Consider the following 21858-nt stretch of genomic DNA (forward strand, 5'->3'; position numbering starts at 1 on the left):
AATTTCTAAGCAACAAAGCATTCAGGAGGTAACTTGGGTGCTATTAAAAGCATTCCATTTTAAAAGAGAAACAGGCATAAAAGTTTGAAAAATTTGCAGCCTTACAATGTGACAGAAAGGAAAATCCCTTTCTCTGAGGAGAAATTCAAGCTGGCTGCAGAAATTTGCATAAGTAATGAGGAGCCAAATGTTAATCCCCAAGACAATGGGGAAAATGTATCTAGGGCATGTCAGAGGTCTTCATGGCAGCCCCTGCCATCACAGGCCTGGAGGCTTAGGAGGAAAAAGTGGTTTTCTGGGCCAGGCCCAGGATCCCCGTGCTGTGTGCAGCCTGGAGACACGGTGTTCTGTATCCTAGCTGCTCTAGCTCTGGCTGAAAGGGGCAAATGCAGAGCTTGGGCCATGGCTTCAGATGATGAAGTCAAGAACTGAGGTTTGGGAACTTCCTCTTAGATTTCAAAGGATATATGGAAATGCCTGGATGCCTAGGCAGAATTTTGCTGCAAGGGTGGGGTTCTTACTGCTAGGGCAGTGCAGAAGAGATATGTGGGGTTGGAGTCCCCACACAAAGTCCCTGCTGAGGCACTGCCTACTGGAGCTGTGAGAAAAGGGCCACTGTCCTCCCGACCTCAGAACGGTAGCTCCACCAACAGCTTGCAGCGTGCACCTGGAAAAGCCACAGACACTCAACACTAGCCCATGAAAGCAGCCAGGAGGGAGGTTGTACCCTGCAAAGCCACAAGGGTGGAGCTGCCCAAGACCATGGGAACCCACGTTTTGCATCAGTGTGTCCTGGATGTGAGGCCTGGAGTCAAAAAAAGATCATCTTGGAGCTTTAAAATTTGACTGCCCTGCTGGATTTCAGACTTGCATGGGCCCTGTAACCCCTTTGTTTTGGCCAATTTCTCCCATTTGGAATGGCTGTATTTACCCAATACCTGTACCCCCATTGTATCTAGGAAGTAACTAGCTTGCTTTTGATTTTACAGGCTCATAGGCAGAAGGGACTTGCCTTGTCTCAGATGAGACTTTGGACTGTGGACTTTTGACTGAAATGAGTTGAGACTTTGGGAGACTGTTGGGAAGCCATGATTGGCTTTGAAATGTGAGGACATGAGATTTGGAGGTGCAAAGGGTGGAATGATATGGTTTGGCTGTATCCCCACCCAAATCTTGAATTATATCTCCCATAATTCCTATGTATTGTGGGAGGGACCCAGGGGGAGGTAATTGAATCATGGGGACCAGTCTTTCCTATGCTGTTCTTATGATAGTGAATAAGCCTCATGAGATCTGATGGGCTTATCAGGGGTTTCTGTGTTTGTTTTCTTCCTCATTTTCTTTTGCTGTCATGATGTAAGAAGCGCCTTTCACCTCCTGCCATGATTCTGAGGCCTCCCCAGCCATGTGGCACTGTAAGTCCAATGAAACCTCTTTTTCTTCCCAGTCTCTGGTGTGTCTTTGTCAGCAGTGTGAAAACAGACTAATACAGTTAAAATCACAAAAAAACTAAAATAGCATAAGCCAAAAATAAAAAGTGTAGAAGGAGGATTTATTGACTTCCTGATTGATTGATTGAGACACGGTCTTGCTCTGTCATCCAGGCTGGAATACAATGGTGTGATATAGTTCACTGTAATCTCAAACTCCTGGGCTTAAGCAGTCCTCCCACTTCAGCCTCCTAAGTAGCTAGGACTACAAGCATGTGGCACCACGACTGGCTAATTTTTAATTTTTTTTTTGAAACAATGGTCTTACTTTGTTGCCCAGACTGGTCTCAAACTCCTGACCTCAAGCAGTACTACTGCATTGGCCTCCCAAAGTGTTGGAATTAGAGGTGTGAGCCACCATGCCTGGCCAAAAGGAGATTTATTGACTCATGTAAATGGGAAGGAGAGTGTTGAATCCAAACTTTAGTGCATCTTGTTAGAAAGTCCTCTTCAACTCACAACTGTAATCCCAGCACTTTGGGAGGCTAAGGCAGGCGGATCACCAGAGATCAAGAGTTCAAGACCAGCCTGGCCAACATGGCGAAACCCTGACTCTTCTAAAAATACAAAAATTAGCCGGGTGCAATAGTGCACGCCTATAGTCCCAGCCACACGGGAGGCTTAGGCAGGAGAATCACTTGAACCTAGGGGGCAGAGGTTGCAGTGAGCTGAGATCGCGCCATTGCACTCCAGCCTGGGTGACGTAGTGAGACTCTGTCTAAAAAAAATAAAAAATAAAAAAATAAAAAAATCGAAGTCCTCCTCAGGTCTTGTAGGTTTTGTTTGTTCTTGTTTTTAAAATGTTAACCTATCTTTGATTGGCTTCATTTTCTTGGGCTTCCACCCAAGAAACAGACTTCCACCCATCTCTTGTGGCTTACTTTATCATAGTCTAAATTGAAGGGGAGAGGTTTCTTTCTAGGTGTGTATGCTTTTCAGTCCTGGTTAAGGGCTCCAGTTAGCTTTGACTGTTCCACATGCCTATATTTTGGACCAATTACAATTGCCAGGGAAATAGTAAACTATAATTGGCTAATCCTGGGTCACTTGCTTACTTCTGTGGTCAGGTGACAAAGTTTATAACCAAAAGGAAGATGAGAATCTTGCTGAGCAGATGTTTTTCTTTTGAAAATGTGTGAAACTCATTTTCTGTTATATTTCCAATCATTGCCTAGTTTAATTTACTTTCTTTTGTAATGTAAATAGGCTTTAAGGTTTTTTTGTTTGTTTGTTTGTTTTGTTTTCTGTTTCATAAATCTTTTTCTTTCAGATAGGATATCACTCTGTTGCCTAGACTGGAGTGCAGTGGCATGATAGTGGCTCACTGTAGCCTTGACCTCCCAGGCTCAATTGATCCTCCCACCTGGGACTACAGGCATGTGTCAGCACACCTGAATGATCTTTGTATTTTTTTTTTTTTTTTAGTAGAGATGGGGTTTCACCACATTGTCTAGGCTGATCTCAAACACCTGCATTCAAGCGATCTGCCCACTTCAGCCTCCCAAAGTGCTGGTATTACAGGCATGAGTCACTGTGCCCAGTCTCATAAATCTTAAAATCAGTGGAGATTCTACCCAATTTATGGAAGATAGTAAACTGTGACCAGTTTTTTGTGTGTTTGTCCTAGAGTAAATTATTAACTTGTTTACTTCTTATATTAATGCCTTAAAGATGCTGTAACAAAGAACCACAAACTAGGTGGCTTCTTAAAACAACAGAAATCTATTCTCTCATTTCCTGAGGCCAGAAGTCTGAAATCAAGGTGTTAGCAGGGCCATGCTTCCTCTACAGCCATGAGGGGAGGCACTTTCTTCTATCTTCTGTTAAACTCAGGTATTTCTTGGCTTGTGGCAGCATAACTCCAATATCTACCTCCCATCTTCACATGACTGTCTTCCCCCTTTGTCTTTGTGATCTTAACTTGATTAAGTCTGCAGAGGCCTTATTTCCAAATAAGGTCACCTTCACAAGTACTGGGGGTTAGGACTTTAACATATTTTTGGGGAGGAGAACACAATTCAACCCATAACACTTGCTTTTTTATGTTTCTGTTTAGTCTATCCTAAACTCTTTGCCAATTGCCTGTATTGCCTCTCTAGATCTTCAGATTCACCAAATTTACCACAAATTTCAGTTTACTAAGGAAGTCTCTCCTAGAGCATTCTGACCTGTTCTCCCATATAGTGCTATTGCCCTCTGTGCCCCATCCTAGTATTTCCTTGTACCATCATCCTGGGAACTCACTTTGCCAGTCTTCTGTTTTCCCCATCCCATGGCTTTCTCTTTTTGCCTTAGTCTAGGAGCTAATCTTCCATTGGCTTCCTATGAGAGGGTACATGTTACAGAAATTGTTTGAGACTTTTCATGACCGAAAATGTTTTTATTTCATCTTCATATTTGATTGATTATTTAAGTTGGCTAGAATTTTAGGTGGAAATAATTTTCTTTATAATTTTTTCAGCATAACTTTATTATAGTTCTAGCTTCCAGTGTTGCTTTGAGAAGCCATGTTGATCTCTACTCCTTTATTAATGATCAGCTATTTCTCTATGGAAGCCAGAAGATCTTCTCCTTGTCCCTTATATTCTGAAATTTTATGATGATGTGCTTCAGTGGTTTCTGCTTTTATCTTTATTGACTTTTTCCTTCTATTTTCTTTCAACTTATTTTATACATTGCTTAGTATTGGTGTAGCTTTATGCAACAAGTTTGATAGGTTATAATTTCAGTATTATTTGGGTTTATGTAGTTTTACATTCCATTATGACTTCGTTTGACCCAGGAGTTCCTTAGAAATGTGGATTTTAGAAATTCTGAGCGCATGAAGACTTTTAACATATATTTGTTATTCACTTCCAACTTAATTACATCATGGTCAGAGAAAGTGTTGCATACCTGGTATGGATTCTTTGAAATGTGCTTTAGTATGAGTCTTTTTCTATGTAATGTGTTAGAACATGGTAGATTCTTTTAATTTGGAAAAATAAGCACCTTGGTTTGGGGAAATTTTAAAAATTATTTTATTGATAATCTCTACTTCTTTCTTTTTTTGAACATCTATTATATGGAGATGGGCTTCCTATATTGGCCTTCTCATCTTCCTATCTTCTTCTAAAAACATTTTGTCATTTTGTTCTACTCTCTGGAAGATTTCCTCAATTTTATCTTCCAAATCTTATATTAGGCCAGGCACAGTGGCTCACGCCTATAATCCCAGAACTTTGGGAGGCCAAAGGCAGCAAATCACTTAAGCTCAGGAGTTCAAGACCAGCCTGGGCAACATGGTGAAATCCCCTCTCTAAAAAAAATACAAAAATTAGCAGGGCATGATGGTGTGTGCCTGTAGTCCCAGCTACTCAGGAGGCTGAAGTGGGAGGATGACTTGAGCCCGGGGGGCAGAGATTGCGGTGAACCAAGATTGTGAGATCATGCCACTGCATTCCTGCTTAGGCGACAGAACCAGACCTGTCTCAAAACAAATCTTATATTAAAGCTTTTGTACTATGTAATAATATTTTTAATGTACAGCAGCTCTTTTTTTGTTCTCTGGGTACTTCACTATTTCATGGTTACTACATCTTCTAACCTTAATTAATTAATTAATTAATTATTTTTGAGACAAGGTCTTGCTCTGTCACCCAGGCTGGAGTGCAGTGGCATGTTCATGGCCTCAAACTCCTGGGCTCGAGTGATCCTCCCACTTCAGCCTCCTGAGTAGCTGGGACCATGGTCGTGCACTACCATGCCTGGCAAATTATTTTGAAATATATTGATAGATGCCTTACAGCCTAGTACATGGTCAATTTTTATTAAATGTTGCATGTGTTTGAAAGTAATGTTTATTCTGTAACTGTTGGTAGGTAAATTCTCCATATGTCAATTAAATAAAACTTGTTAATTCTGTTTTTAAATATTTCTCTATCTTTCCTAATAGCTTATCATTTAAGCCATCAATAACATAGAGGAATGTGTTGAAATTAGCCACTATTATGATGGTAGATTCATTACTTCCTATAGATCTATAAATTTTTGCTTTATGTATTTTGAAGCTCTTATATTTATTCCATGCATGTTTATGATTGTTGTTTTTCTGGTGAACTGAACCAGTTTTCATTCTTTAGCAAGCCTTTCTGTTTCTAATAATGTTTTCTTTTGTCTTGAATTCTGTTTTGTCTGCTATATAGTTATCCTACTTTTCTTTACCTATTTCCTTGGTATATCTTGTTCTATCCTTTTATTCTCAACCTTCTCATAGTCTTATGTTTATGGTACGTCTCTTGTAAATAGCTGGATTTTTCTTCCAGTCTGACGAGCTCTGTCTTTTAACTTTCAAATTTAGTCCATTTATATGTACTGTGATTATTGATATATTCGGACTTGTTTCTGTGATTGTAATTATTATTTCCTTTCATCTAGTTTTTTTGTATGCCTCCCTTTTCTTCTTAACAATTTTTGATTCATTGAAAAAATAATTTTGGCTAGTCATGATGGCTCACACTTGTAATCTCAGCACTTTGGGAGGCTAAAACTGTAAGATTGCTTGAGGCCAGGAGTTCAAAACCAGCCTGTTCAACATAGAGAGACCCTGTCTCTACAAAAGAAAAAATAATTAGCCAGGCATTGTGGCACATGCCTATAGTCCTAGCTACTCAGAAGGCTGAGATGGGAGGATCACTTGAGCCCAGGAGTTTGAGGCTGCAGTAAGCTATGATTGTGTCATTCTAGCCTGGGCAACACAGTGAAACTCTTAAAAATTAAAAAAAATTTTTTTTAACTTTTTCCATTTCACTTCTTTCCCCTACTGGTTTGAAACATACTTTCTGTTTTGTTTCTTAGCATTATATTAGTCCATTCTCACACTGCTATAAGGATAATACCTGAGACCAGGTAATTTATAAAGGAAAGAGGTTTAATTGACTCATTGTTCTGCATGGCTGGGGAGGCCTTAGTAAACTTACAATCATGGTAGAAGGCGAAGGGGAAGCAGGTACCTTCTTCACAAGGTGGCAGGAAAAAGAGAGCACAGGGGAAGTGCCAGACACTTATCAACCAAGTCTCATGAGAACTCACTATCACAAGAACAGCATGGGGGAAACTGCCTCCAGGATCTAATCACCTCTTACTAGGTCCCTTCTCCAACATGGGATTATAATTTAGATTATAATTCAAGATGAGATTTGGGTAGGACACAAAGCCAAACCCTATCAATCATGCCTACTCTTGAAATTTTACATGGTATATTTAAGTTAGTAATGTCTAAAAATTAAACAATAACTCAACTTTGTTGGTGAAAAATATAAGGAACTTATAATACTTCTAAGTTCAATCATCCACTCCCAACATATATTTTTGTTTTACAGTATTTTGGTTGTCTTTTCTTTAATCCCGAATTATAATAATCAGCATTATTGCTATTATTTAGACAATGTTTGTTTATATTACATATATTTAAATTTACTTACCTTTTATTCTTGCCTCTTAGGACAGTCATCTCAGGTCATTTTTCTTTATTTTGAAATTCACCATTTAGGCCAGGTACAGTGACTCATGCCCGCAATCCCAGCACTTTGGGAGGCCAAGGGGGAGGACTCCTTGAACCCAGGAGTCCAAGACCAGCCTGAGCAACATAGCGAGACCCTATCTCTAGTAAAAAAAAGAAAACAAGAAAAATTCACCATTTAGATTAGTTCATTTAGTGAAGATCTTTGGTGGTAGATTGTGTTAGGTTTAAAAAAATGCCTTTAATTTGTCTTTATTCTTGAAAGATAGTTTTTCTTGGTATACATTTCTAAGTTGACAGTCATTTTCTCTCTGATCTTTGATGGTGTCATTCCACTGTCTTTTGACTTACATGTGGCAGTTACAGTTGTCCTAATAGTATAATTGTCATTGCCTTGTAAAGTATATGCAGGAAAGGGTTAACTCAGCAGGCTTGCACATTCCCAAGGTCCTTAGGACTGTCCTGTGGCCAGGCTCCTGGGAGATAACCTCTGAGTCCTTGGAGTGTTCTGCTTCTTAGGAATGTCTGTATGCCTGAAGTCTTGGGCCTTGCCAGGTAGTTTATGCAAACACCCAATGTGGTTTATGGTAAATACTTGTTTTTGATGCCTGAGGTTTTGGTCCACTCTATGTCTGTTTGACCTCTGGGGGCTGAGTAGCTGAGGTCTGTCATGAAGGAACTACATGCCTGTGTGACTGACCCCAAATAGAAACCCTGACCTCAAGGCTCACTGAGCTTCCCTTTTGCACATGGGATAATTAAGTGCTGACCATGTGACTCCACTGGAGGACAACTGCTCTTTGTCTTGGCCCTACGTCTTTTCCCTTTGCCAATTTTAATCTGTATCCTTTTGCTGTAATAAACTGTAACCCCGAGTAAAACAGCTTTTCTGAATCCTATGAGTCTTAGCAAATCACTGAGCCTGAGGGTGGTCTTGGGGCCTGACACATATATCTTTTGTTACTGGATTTTGTTAAGGTCTCTTTGTTTGGGGTGTGCTATAATTTTACTGGAATGTGTACATAAGTGGATGATGATGATTATTATTTTTTAAGACAGGGTCTCACTCTGTCACCCAGACTGGAGTGCGGTGGTAAGATCATGGCTCACTGTATCCTTGACCTCCTGGGTTCAAGTGATCCTCCCACCTTAGCCTCTTAAGTAGCTGGGACTACAGATGCATGCCACCATGCCCAGCTTTTTTTTTTTTTTTTTTTTTTTTTTTTTTTTTTTTTTTTTTTTTTTTTTTAGTAAAATGAGGTCTCCCTATATTACCCAGGTTGGTTTTGAACTCCTGGACTCAAGCAATCCTCTCACCTCAGCCTCTCAAAGTACTGGGATTACAGGTGTAAGCTACTGCACCTGGCTTGATTATTAATTTTGTTTGCTATTCTTTGTAAATTCTGATTTTTCTTGGGATTGGGCTTCCTAAATCTGTGGATTTATGGCTTTCATCAATTTGGGAAAATTTTCAGCTATTATTTATTATATTCTCTCTGGAATGGTAATTATATGTTAGGCTTCATTCTGTCCTCCATATTGTTCAACCTTTGTTCAATATTGTTCATTTATTTGTTATAGTCTGGACAATTTCTTTAGTAATTCTCTCTTTATCTATCTACTCTGCTTCTTAAGCCTTTCACTGAATTTTTTATTTCAAAAACTTCTTCGTTTCAAGAAAACGAAAAAGGTTGTTTTCGTTTCTGGTTGTTTCTTTTTCAAATCTTCTTTCCGTTCCTGGTTATTGTTTTGTTTTGTTGTGAGACAGGATGTCTCTCTCTGTTAGCTAGGCTGGAATGCAATAGTGGGATTATATCTCACAGTAACCTTCAACTTTTGGGCTCAAGTGATTCTCCTCTCTTAGCCTCCTGAGTAGCTATGGCTGCAGATGTGGACCACCACACCTGGCTAAGTTTTCTAATTTTTTTTTTTAGAGTCAGGTCTCACTATGCTGCCTAGGCTAGTCTTGAACTCCTGGCCTCAAGTGATCCTCCCACCTTGTCCTCCAAAAGTGCTGGGATTACAAGTGTGAGCCACCACGCCTGACCTGAATTTTATTCTTGATAGTTTTTGGTTGCTTGTTCATCCTTGAGAGACTGGGGCCTGAGGGAACTCACCACGCTGAAGGGAAAGGCCATGGGCAAGGTCTAATGCTGTGCTGGCTTCAGGTCTGACCCAGCTTAGTCCCATTGGTGGTGGTCACAGGGGTGCTTGCATCATCATACCCTCAGTTCCAGGTGGCTCAGCAAAGAGAGATAGAGACTCCATTTGTTTAGGAGAAAGTAAGGGAAAAGAACAAGAGTCTCTGCCTAGGAATCCAGATAATTTTTCCAGATCTTGTCCAACACTACCAAGGTGGTACTGCTATAAGTCTTGTCCAACACTACCAAGGTGGTACTGCTGCAAGTCTGCAAAAACCAGTGTTACTTGGGGCCCAAGTCCCTTGAATATCTAAGAAAGCTTCCCAAGAAGCACAGGCATAAACAAATCCAGACTGTAAAGACTATAATAAATACCTAATTCTTGAATGCCCATACATTGATGAACATCTGTAAACACCAGCATCATCCAGGAGAACATGACCTCACCAGAACTAAATAACACACCAGGGACCAATCCAGGAGAATAGAGATATATCACCTTTCAGACAGAGGATTCAAAATAGTTGTTTTGAGGAAATTCAAAGAAATTCAAGATAACATAGAGAAGGAATTTGGAATTCAGAATTTAGAATTTAGAATTTAGAAATCAGGTAAATTAGACAAAGGCATTCAAATACTTAAAAAGAATCAAGCAGAAATCCTGGAGTTGAAAACTGCAATTTGGCATACTTAAGAATTCATCAGAGTCTCTTAACAGCAGAACTGATCAAGCAGAAGAAAGAATTAGTGAGCTTAAGACTGGCTATTTGAAAAGACAAAGAGGAGACAAAAGAAGAAAGAATAAAAAATGAAGCACACCTACGAAATCTGGAAAATAGCCTCAAAAGGGCAAACCTAAGAGTTATCAGTCTTAAAGAGGAGGTAGAGAAAGAGATAGGGATAGAAAGTTTATTTAAAGGGATAATAACAGAGAACTTCCCAATCATAGAGAAAGATATCAATATCCAAGGACAAGAAGTTTGTAGAACACCAAGCAGATTTAATCTGAAGACTACCTCAAGGCATTTAATAATCAAACTCTGAAAGGTCAAGGATATAGTAAAGATCCTAAAAGCAGCAAGGAGAAAAAAAAGAAACAACATAAAATGAAGCTCTAATACATCCGGCAGCAGACTTTACAGTAGAAACCTTACAGGCCAGGAGAGAGTGACATGACATATTTAAAGTGCTGAAGGAAAACAACTTTTACCCTTGAATAGTATATCTGTCCAAAAAATCCTTTAAGCATGAAGGAAAAATAGAGATCTCCATAGACAGACAAAAGCTGAGGGATTTCATCAACACCAGATTTGTCCTACAGAAAATGCTAAAGGGATTTCTTCATTCTGAAAGAAAAGGATGTTAATAAACAATAAGAAATCATTTAAAGGTAGAAAACTCACTGGTAATAGTAAGCACAGAGAAAAACAGAATAGTATAACATTGTTATCACAGTGTATAAACTTCTCTTGACTTAAGGAGAAAGACTAAACAGTGAACCAGTAAATCATAACTACAACTTTTCAAGACATAGACAGTACAATAAGACATAAAGAGAAAAAAAAGTTAAAAAGCGAGGGGACAAAGTTAAAGTATAGAGTTTTAATATTATTTTTGCATGTTTATGAAATCAGTGTTGTCATCAGTTTAAAATAGTTATAATATTTGCAAGCCTCATGGTAACCTCAAATCAAAAAACATACAACGGATACACAAAACATAAAAAGCAAGAAATTGAAGTGTACTGCAAGAGCAAATCATCTTCACTAAAAGGAAGACAGGAAGGAAGGAAAAAAGAAAGAGAAGACCGTCAGTCAACCAGAAAACAAATAATAAAATGGCAGCAGTAGGTCCCTAACTATCAATAACAACATTGAATGCAAATGGACTCAACTCTTCAATGAAAAGACATAGAGTGGCTGAATGGATTAAAAAAAACAAAAGAAAACAAGACCAAATTATCTGTTGCCTACAAGAAGCACATTTCAGCTATAAAGATACACACAAACTGAAAATAAAGGGATGGAAAAAGATATTTTATCCCAATAGAAACCAAAAAAAAAAGTAGCTATACTTAGACAAAACAGATTTAAAGGCAAAAACTGTAAGAAAAGACAAAGCAGGTTATTACATAAAGATAAAGGGGTCAGTTCAGTAAGAGCATATTGTGAATACATATGCACCTAACACTGGAGCACCCAGATATATAAAGGAAATATTAGTAGAGCTAAAGAGAGAGGCCGGGTGTGGTGGCTCATGTCTGTAGTCTCAGCACTTTGGGAGGCCAAAGTGGGAGGATCACTTGAGCCCAGGAGTTTGAGACCAGCCTGGGTAACAAAGTGAGACCCCATGTCTCCAAAAAAAAAAAAAAAAAAAAGCCAGGCATGGTGGCACCAGCTATACATGAGGCTGCAGTGGAAGGACTGCTTGATCCCAGGAGGTTGAGGCTGCAGTGAGCTGTGTTTGGATCACTGCATTCCATCGTGGGCAAAAGAGTAAATCTTGTCTCAAAAAAAAAAAAAAAAAAAAAAAGGCAGAACTTAATATAACAACAGCTAGAGACTTAAAGAGCCCATTTTCAGCATTGGACAGATCTCCCAGACAGAAAATCAACAAAGAAACATCAGACTTAATCTGCACTGTAGAACAAATGGACCTAAAATATATTTTAGAACATTTTATCCAGTGGCTTCAGAATACACATTTTTCTCCTCAATGCATGAATCATTCTCAAAGGACAGACCATGTGTTGGGGCACAAAATGAGTCTTAAAACACTCAAAAAATTGAAACAATATCAAGCATCTATCCTGACCGCAATGGAGTAAAACTTCAAATCAATAATGAGGAATTTTGGAAATTATACAAACACCTGGCATTTGAACAGTATGCTCCTGAATGACCAGTGGTCAATGACAAATTAAGAAGGAAATTGAAAATATTGTTGAAACAAATAATAATGGAGATACAACATTCCAAGACCTATGGGATACAGCAAAAGCAGTACTAATGGAAATTTAGAGCTGTAAGTACCTACATCAGAAAAGAGGAAAACCTTCAAATAAGCAACTTAACGACACATCTTAAAGAACTAGAAAAAGCAGGAGCAAAGCAAACCCAAAATTAGTAAAAGAAAGAAATAATAAAGATCAGCACAGAAATAAATGAATTTGAAGAAACATACAAGAGATCAACAAAACAAAAAGTTGGTATTTTGAAAAGATAAACAAAATTAACAAACCATTAGCCAGACTAAGAAAAAAAGAAGACCCAAGTAAATAAAATCAGAGATGAAGAAGGAACATTACAATGAATACTACAGAAATTCAAAGGATCATTAGTGGCCACTATTAGCAACTATATGCCAATAATTTGGAAAATTTAAAAGAAATGGAGAAATTTTGAGACACAGAGAACCTACAAAGATTGAACCATCAATCAAAAACCTGTATAGACCAATAGCAAGTAATGTGATTGAAGCCATAATAGTCTGCCAGTAAAGAAAAGCCCAGGACTTCATGGCTTTGCTGCTGAATTCTCCCAAACATTTGAAGAAGAACTAATACCAATCCTACTCAAACTGTTCTGAAAAATCTCGGAGGAGGGAATACTTCCAAATTCATTCTATGAGACCAGAATTACCCTGATACCAAAACGAGAGAAAGACACCTCAAAAAAAGAAAATTATAGGCCAGTATCTCTGATGAATATTGATGGAAAAATCCTCAACAAAATAGTAGCAAACCAAATTCAACAATACATTTAAAAGATCATTTATCAGCCAGGCACAGTGGTTCACGTCTGTAATCCAAGCACTTTTGGGAGGCTGAGGCAGGCAGATCACCTGAGGTCAGGAGTTGGAGACCAGCCTGGCCAACATGCTGAAAACCTGTCTCTACTAAAAATACAAAAAAATTAGCCAGGCATGGTGGTGCACACCTGTAATCCCAGCTACTCAGGAGGCTGAGGCAGGGGAGTCACTTGAACCTCGGAGGCAGAGGTTGCAGTGAACTGAGAACACACCACTATACTCCAGCCTGGGTGACAGAGTGAGACTCCATCTCAAATAAATAAATAAATAAATAAATAAATAAATAAATAAAAGCCATTTATCATGACAAAGTAGGTTTTATCCCAGGGATGCAAGGATGGTTAAGCATATGCAAATCAATCAGCATGATACTTTGTGTCAACAGAATGAAGGACAAAATCCATATGATCAATTGATGCTGAAAAGCATGTGATAAAGTTTAATACCCCTTCATGATAAAAACACTCAAAAAACTGGGCATAGAAGGAACATATCTCAACATTGTAAGAATTAAAGAAAGGAAAGAAACAAGAAAGGTAGCTTTCCAGTCAAGGCAGGTTTATCTTAGAGAAAACAAACCTGAGAGGAGCCTTCTGGCCGAGTTAGGTCAGAGGCACACTGTCTTATAGACTAAGAGTTTTTAAGGATTCAGAGTAGGAGAGTTTATTAGAAGCTTGGATTGCTTCTGTGTCTCTCTGTTGTGCCTTTTTTTTTTTTTTTGATGGAGTCTAGCTTCTAGCTCTGTCACCCAGGCTGGAAGTGAGCCTCCACCTCAGGGGTTCAAGCAATTCTCTTGCCTCAGCCTCCAGAGTAGCTGGGATTACAGGCATGCACCACCATGCCTGGCTAATTTTTGTATTTTTGGTAGAGTTGGGGTTTCACCATGTTGGCTAGGCTGGTCTTGAACTCCTGACGTCAACTGATCCTCCCGTCTTGGCCTCTCAAAGTGCTGGGATAACAGGCATGAGCCACCACGCCTGGCCTGTTGTGCTTATCTGGGAGGGAGAGTTGTGTGTGTGTTCCCATACATCTTTCTGCAGCTGCAGGCATACCTCCCCACCACCAACGCCCCCAGTCTGCTTTTAGCTTCCCTGTCTTAGTGCACCTGCAGGGAAAGGAATGTGCCTATTAAGGCCCACTGTTTTACTGGGGCCCATTGTATGAGGGTGAAGTTTGGCAGTTACCCAAGAGACTTTCCCCCCATTTCCCTCTGTGTGGGAGCTGTCTTATCTGTGTTTTACTGTCTGCTCTTTCTGGCTGCTTGTAGGTAGAATAGAAATGATTTCCTTGAAATGCATGAGGCTAGAAAGGTAGCTGGAACTTAAAGTGGCGGTATTTGTCTGAGATGATCGTGCTTCTGCTCTGTCAAACATAATAAAAGCCATACATAATAGACGCACAGCTAGTATCATACTGAATGAGAAAAAACTGAAAGCCTTTTTTTTTTTTTTAAAACCTGGAACAAGACAAGGATGCTCACTTTCACCAGTTATTCAACGTAGTATTGGAAGTCCTAGCTAGAGGAGTCAGACAAGAGAAAGAAATAAAGGGCATCTGAATTGGAAAGGAAGAAGTTATCTTTGTTTGCAGATAATATGATCTTATACTTGAAAAAACCTAAAGATTCCACCAAAAAGCTATTAGAACTGATAAATAAATTCAGGAAAGTTGCAAGATACAAAATCAACATACCAAAATCAGTAGCATTTCTATATGCCAACAGTGAACAATCTGAAAAAGAAATATAAAAAGTATTCCCTTTTACAATAGCCATAGGTAAAATAAATACCTAGGAATTTACTTAACCAAAAAAGTGAAAGATCTGTACAATGAAAACTATAAAACATGAAGGAAATTGGAGAGGACACCAAAAAAATGGAAATATATTTCATGTTCATAGATTGGAAGAGTCAATATCATAAAAATATCCATACTACTCAACACAATGTACAAATTTAATGGAATTTCTATGAAAATACCAATGACATTCTTCACAGAAACAGGAAAAACAATTCTAAAACTTACATGCAGTCACAAAAGATCCAGAATAGCCAAAGCTATTGATACAGTTGGTCTCTGTGTTCCCACGCAAATCTCACCTTGAATTGTAGTAATCCCTACATGTCAAAGGTGGGACCAGGTGGAGGTAATTGAATCATGGGGGCAGTTTCCCTCATGCTGTTCTCATGATAGTGAGTTTTCACAAGATCCGATGGTTTTATAAGGGGCTTCCCCTTCACTTGGCACTTATTCTGTCTTCTGCCATCCTGTGAAGAGGTGTGCCTTTCACCATGATTGTAACTTTCCTGAGGCTATCCCAGCCATGTGGAACTGTGAGTCAATTAAACCTCCTTCCTTAATAAATTACCTAGCTTGGGGTATTTTTTTTCATAGCAGTGTGAGAAGGGACTAATAGAGCTATCTTGAGCAAAAAGAACAAAACTAGAAGAATGATATTACTTCAAGTTATACTACAGAGCTATGAAAACAACATGGTGCTGGCATAAAAAGAGACACACAGACTAATGGAACCAAATAGGGAACCCAGAGAGAAATCCGTACAGCTAAAGCGAGCTCATTTTCCATAATGGTAGCAAGGACATACATTGGGGAAAGACAGTCTTTTCAGTAAATTATACTGGGAAAACTGAATATTCACATGCAGAAGAATGAAAGTTGATCCTTACCTGTTACCTTATAGAAAAATTAAAGTGGATTAAATACCTTAAGACCTCACACTATGACACTACTACAAGGAAACATTGAGGAAACACTCTAGGACATTGGGCAAATATTTATTGAATAATACCCCATTAGCACAGGCAACCAAAGCAAAAATAGACAAATAGGATCAAATCATGTTAAAATGCTTCTACACAACAAAGGAAACAACAATGTGAAGAGACAACCCACAGAATGGGAGAAAATATTTGCAAACTACCCATCTGGCAAGGGATTAATAACCAGGAGCTCAAACAATTCTGTAGGGAAAAGGGGCTCAAATATCTCTGTAGGAAAAAAATCTAATCTGATTCAAAAATGGGGAAAAGATTTGAAAAGACATTTCTCAAAAGGAGGCATACAAATTACAAAAAGGCATATGAAAAAGTGTTCAACATCACTGATCATCAGAGAAATGCAAATCAAAAGTACAGTAAGATATTATGTCACCCCAGTTAAAATGGCTTTTATCCAAAACTCAGGCAATAACAGTTGCTAGTGAGAATGTGGAGAAAGGGAACCCTTATAAACTGTTGGTGGGAATGTCAATTAGTACAACCTCTATGGAGAACTGTTTGGAGGTTCCTCAAAAAAACTAAAAATAGGCTAGGCACGGTGACTCATGCCTGTAATCCCAGTATTTTGGGAGGTCTAGGTGGGCGGATCACGAGGTCAGGAGTTTGAGACCAGCCTGGCCAACATAGTGAAACCCGGTCTGTACTGAAACAACAAAAATTAGCCAGGCATGGTGGTGTGCATCTGTAATCCTAGCTACTTGGTAGGCTGAGGCAGGAGAATTGCTTGAACCTGGTAGGTAGAGTTTGCAGTGAACCAAGATCACGCCACTGCACTCCAGCCTGGGCAACAGAGTGAAACTCTGTCTCGGGAAACAAACAAACAAACTAAAAATAGAGCTACCAATCCAGCAATCCCACTGCTGGGTATATATCCAAAAGAAAGGAAACCAGTATATCGGAGAGATATCTGCACTCCCATGTTTGTTGCAGCACTGTTCACGATAGCCAAGATTTGAAAGCAACCTAAGTGTCCATCAACAGATGAATGGATAAACAAAATGTGATACTTACACACAATGGAGTACTATTCAGCCATGGAAAGGAATGAGATCCTGTCATTTGCAACAACATGGATGGAACTGGGGGTCATTATGTTAAGGGAAATAAGCCATGCACAGAAAGACAAACATCACTTGTTCTCACTTATTTGTGGGATCTAAAAATCAAAACAATTGAACTCATGGAGATAGAGAATAGAAGGATGGTTACCAGACACTGGGAAGGATAGCTGGGTGCTGGGGGTGGGGATTGATGGGGGTAGGTGGGGATGGTTAATGGGTACAAAACAATAGAAAGAATGAATAAGACCTGGTATTTGCTGGCCCTATAGGAAACTGCCTTAGGTACACAGGAAATTCAGTTATGAATTATATTCTGAGTTCTTGCACAAAGTGGAAATGGTAAAATTATAAAAGTCTGGTATTTAAAATTGTACATTTAAAAATAACGAATTGGATTGTTTATAATGCAAAGAATAAATGCTTGAGGGGATGGATACCTGATTTTCCATAGATGTGATTATTATGCATTGCATGTCTGTACCAAAACATATAATGTACTGCATAAATATATATACCTACTATATACTTATAAAACTTAAAAAATATTTTTTTAAATTTACATAAGAAGTTTCTGGTCGGGCACGGTGGCTCACTCCTGTAATCCCAGCACTTTGGGAGGCCGAGACGGGCAGATCGCCTGAGGTCAGAAGTTAGAGACCAGCCTGGCCAACATGGTGAAACGCCATCTCTACTAAAAACAAAAAAATTAGCCAGATGTAGTGGCGCATGCCTGTAGTTTCAGTTACTTGGGAGTCTGAGGTACGAAAATCACTTAACTTGGGAGGCAGAGGTTGCTTTAAGCCAAGATCACGCCACTGCACTCCAGCCCGGGCAAAAGAAAGAGACCCTGTCTCAAAAAAAAAGAAAAAAAAAATTACGTAAGTTTCTATATAGACTTTATTTAAAATAACAGAAGCTCTGGATAAATACATCTCTGCTTCTGAATTCTAAAAAACAAGAGATGTCACTTCTGAAAGATAAGGCATTTCTTTCCTTTCTTTCCCCCCTCCCACTCCCTCTCCTGCTCCCCCTCACCATCTTCCTCTCCCTCCCCCTCCCCCTCTGCCTCTGCTTCAGCCTCTGCCTCTGCCTCAAGGAATCCTCCTGCATTAGTCTCCCAAAGTATTGGAATTACAGGCATGAGCCACCGTGCCCAGCCAGTATTTTTTTATTCCAGAGACTATCTGCCTGATGGGAAATTGTCAGAATTACCTGAGGTAAAAAATTAAGGAATTTAGTGTTTAACTCAGTTAAATTTAAATTTGTGTTTTAACTCAATAAATCTTGCAAACTTTCTCTCCCACTTCAGCATGCTTGAATCTCAACTCTACCATTACTTGCTCCCTATCCTTAAGTAAGTCAGTCTCTCCAAAACTGTTTTCTCATTTATAAAATGGAGATGATATAATCTGCCTTGCTTGGTTTTGTGAATATTAAATGAACATATTTTTAAAACCAATTACTGTTAGGAGTGGAGTAAGCACTTAATAAATGCTTGCTATTATTAATATCTAAGAAATACAGATATTAAGACTAGTTGCATTTGAAATAAAGCAACATACAAATGTTATATTTGGAGGAATTATGTAATATCTGCTTTTTTTCTTTTCCAGTTACCTGCAAATACATCAGAAATATGTTGTATTATTAGAGCATCACCAGGAGGAACTAGACAAGTGAAAAATAAAGGTGTTATTGTAAAGAAGAAGAAATATTCTCTTCCTAAGGATATCCCTCAAGGTACTGTAGTATGAATGCAGAGCATACTTTTTGGATGATAGAAAACTTTTTTTTCATTAAAAATGCCTTATGTACACAAGAAATTCAGATATAAATTGTATTCTAAGAGTTCTTGCACAAAGTGGAAAAGGTAAAATTATAAAAGCCTGGTCAGGGGTGGACTCAGTGGCTCATGCCTATAATCCCAGCACTTTGGATAGCTGAGGTAGGAGGATCAGTTGAGCCTAGGAGTTCAAGGTTATGGTGAGCTATCATCAGGTCACTGTACTACAGCCTGAGTGACAGAGGGAGACACTGTCTGTCTCTTCATTAAAAAAAAAAAAAAAAGTCTGGTCAGATTTCAGAACCAGAACCAGAGTTAAATAATTTTTTTAAAGACAGATACTTTATCTTTTGAAAAATTAGCATATGACACTGATGTAAAATCTATTTATCCAGGATACTTCCTCTTACAATTATGTGAAATTTAGTATTGTTTTAGTTTCAATTTTAGTAGCATTCTTTTTAGAGATGTGGAGATGTTTTTGCATTCACCTCATATTGGTTGAGTACTTCCTCTGTGAAAGGCACTGTGCTAAGAACCTTATATTTCATGTATTTCTCATTATGACTTTATAATAGATAAGATGTGTACTGTTATTCCCATTTTATGTATTAAGGCTCTGAGATTTAAGGTAGTATGGAATTTGTCCAAGATCATACTTCTTCCAAGTGGTAGAGAGGAATTCAGTCTTTTAAGCTTTCTAAACTCCAAATGCAGTGTTTTTGTTTTGTTTTGTTTTGTTTTTTCTTGTTTTTTTTTTTTTTTTTTTTTTTTTTTAAGTTTAGAAGGCTTAACATCTCCCCCCTCTATGCTTAAGCAGAACGTCTAATTACTCAGTGGCACTTTGGAATTTTTATGAATAAACAGCCAATGAAACAATTGAAATTTAGTTAGATATGTACAGCTTCAATTCAACCAAGATGTCCATTCTTAATTCTTGTACTTATTTCCTCCACAGTACCTGCCCTGAGCATTCTCTAAGTCTACAGAGATCTCTCTTTTTTACAAGTTCCTTGAATACTCAATTCAATGCTACTCATTTGATACTTAATAATTGTATTTGTCAGGGTTCTCCATAAAAACAGAACCTAAAGGAAACAGAGATATATGAGAGGGGATTTTTTTTTTTTTTTTTTTTGACAGAGTCCTGCTGTGTCACCCAGGCTGGAGAGTGCAGTGGCGCGATCTCAGCTCACTGCAAGCTCCACCTCCCGGGTTCACACCATTCTCCAGCCTTAGCCTCCCGAGTAGCTGGGACTACAGGCACCCACCACTATGCCCGGCTAATTTTTTTTTTTTTTTTTTTGTATTTTCAGTAGATATGCGGTTTTACTGTGTTAGCCAGGATGGTCTCGATCTCGTGACCTCGTGATCCACCTGCCTCGGCCTCCCAAAGTGCTGGGATTACAGGTGTGAACCACTGCGCCGAGCCAGTGAGGGGGATTTTTAACGAAAATTGGCTAATGTGGTTATGACGTGCCATGTGCCAGCTGGAGAACCAGAGAAGCCAGTGGCATCACTAAGTCCAAGTCCAAGGGACTTAGAACTTGGGGAGTTGCAGTGCAACTCCCAGAATCCATAGGCCAGGGAACCTGGAGTTCTAAGGTTCAAGGGCAAGAGAAAATGGATATCCTCGCTCCAGAAGAGAGAGTAAATCTGCCTTTCCTCTGCCTTTTCTATTCTGGTCCTCAACCAGTTGAATAGTGCCTGACCACTTTGGGTGAGGGCAGATCTTCTTTATTCAGTTCACTGATTCAAATGCCAGTCTCTTCTGGAAACATCCTCACAGAAACAGATCTACTCAGAAATAATGCCTTACCATTTAACAAAGGGTGCCAGACCCAGTAGAGTATATTTAATATTATTCACATACAGTATAAAACCTGGCAAAACTAAATTATAATGGAAATCATGATAGTGGATGCCCTTGTTGGAGTGGGGGCATTACTTGGAAGAGATTACAAGGGGGAATTCTAGGGTGCCGGTAATGTTGTGTTTCATTATCTCTGTGCTGTTTACACAGGTATGTTGTGTTTGTGAAAACCTATCAAGCTGTACATATGTGTACATTTCTGTGTATTTGTTATACTTTAAGAAGAAGTTGGCTGGGCTGGGCGTGGTGGCTCATGCCTGTAATCCTAGCACTTTGGGAGGCCAAGAGTGGGTGGTTCACGAGGAGGTCAGGAGATCGAGACCATCCTGGCTAACACGGTGAAACTCCCTCTCTACTAAAACTACAAAAAATTAGCCAGACGTGGTGGCGGGTACCTGTAGTCCCAGCTACTCGGGAGGCTGAGGCAGGAGAATGGCATGAACCTGGGAGGCAGAGCTTGCAGTGAGCCGAGATCGCACCACTGCACTCCAGCCTGGGCAACAGAGTGAGACTCTGTCTCAAAAAAAAGAAGTTGGCCAGGCGTGGTGGCTCATGCCTGTAATCCCAGGACATTGGGAGACTGAGTTGGGTGGATCACCTGAGGTCAGGAGTTTGAGAACAGCCTAGCCAACATGGTGAAACCCTGTCTGTACTAAAAATACAAAAATTAGCTGGGCATAGTGGCAGGTGCTGGGAGGCAGAGGTTGCAGTGAGCTGAGATTGCACCACTGCATACCAGCCTGGGCAACAGAGTGAGACTCCATCTCAAAAATAAAAAAAAGAAAAAAAAAAAGTTTACAAATAACACTAAAAACACTTTTAATTTGATCTTTTTGGCTTGTCATATTAGTTTCTGACATTAGATATTGTCAAAATTCTGGACTTAAGTGTGCAACAAATCAGAACTAAAGTGTCTGGGGGGTTCTTTTGAGTGTTCAGACTGAAGTTTTTCAGTTTAATTTACAGAGATAACTGCCCTCACTTCCCCTCCCCATTAATGTTGAAGTAATGAACTAATGGTGCCATCTCCTGGCCTCTTTCTAGGCTCTCATCATAACAGCTGCCTCCTGTTTCCCTTTCAACCTCTGGCCACTTGTCTCTTTCCTTTAGTAAAAATAGCAAAGCGCCAAGCTAACTAGTGATCATGTTATTTTAAACATGCAGCAGCCTATTTTTAGTCCTGGCATTTAAAGTTTTAGCTATTTTGGCAGTAATCTAATCAGGACTACAGGGTGAAATTCACTTTGAATTTCAGTCTAGGACTCTGATCAGTATACTTTTTGTTCATTAATAACTGGCACTATGCTGATTAAAGAAAAAACAATGTTGAAAGTGAACCAAAGAGATGTGATAGAGGAGGTGGTGTGGGTAAGTCATTGGAATAGTGACAGCCAGATAAAGG

General features: G+C 39.1%; 1 protein-coding gene across 2 annotated transcripts in view; it reads left to right on the forward strand.

Moving 5' to 3' along the window:
• MEIKIN (meiotic kinetochore factor) overlaps positions 1-21858 on the forward strand; it is a 133093-nt gene that overhangs the window by 107466 nt on the left and 3769 nt on the right. For both annotated transcript variants that reach the window (XM_008014346.3, XM_038008250.2), the window contains exon 12: positions 18414-18540. In XM_008014346.3, coding sequence (XP_008012537.3) covers positions 18414-18540 — 127 coding nt within the window. The remainder of the gene's footprint in view (positions 1-18413; positions 18541-21858) is intronic.

Source organism: Chlorocebus sabaeus, chromosome 23 (genome assembly GCF_047675955.1).
Source record: "Chlorocebus sabaeus isolate Y175 chromosome 23, mChlSab1.0.hap1, whole genome shotgun sequence".
Taxonomy (NCBI): Eukaryota; Metazoa; Chordata; class Mammalia; order Primates; family Cercopithecidae; genus Chlorocebus; species Chlorocebus sabaeus.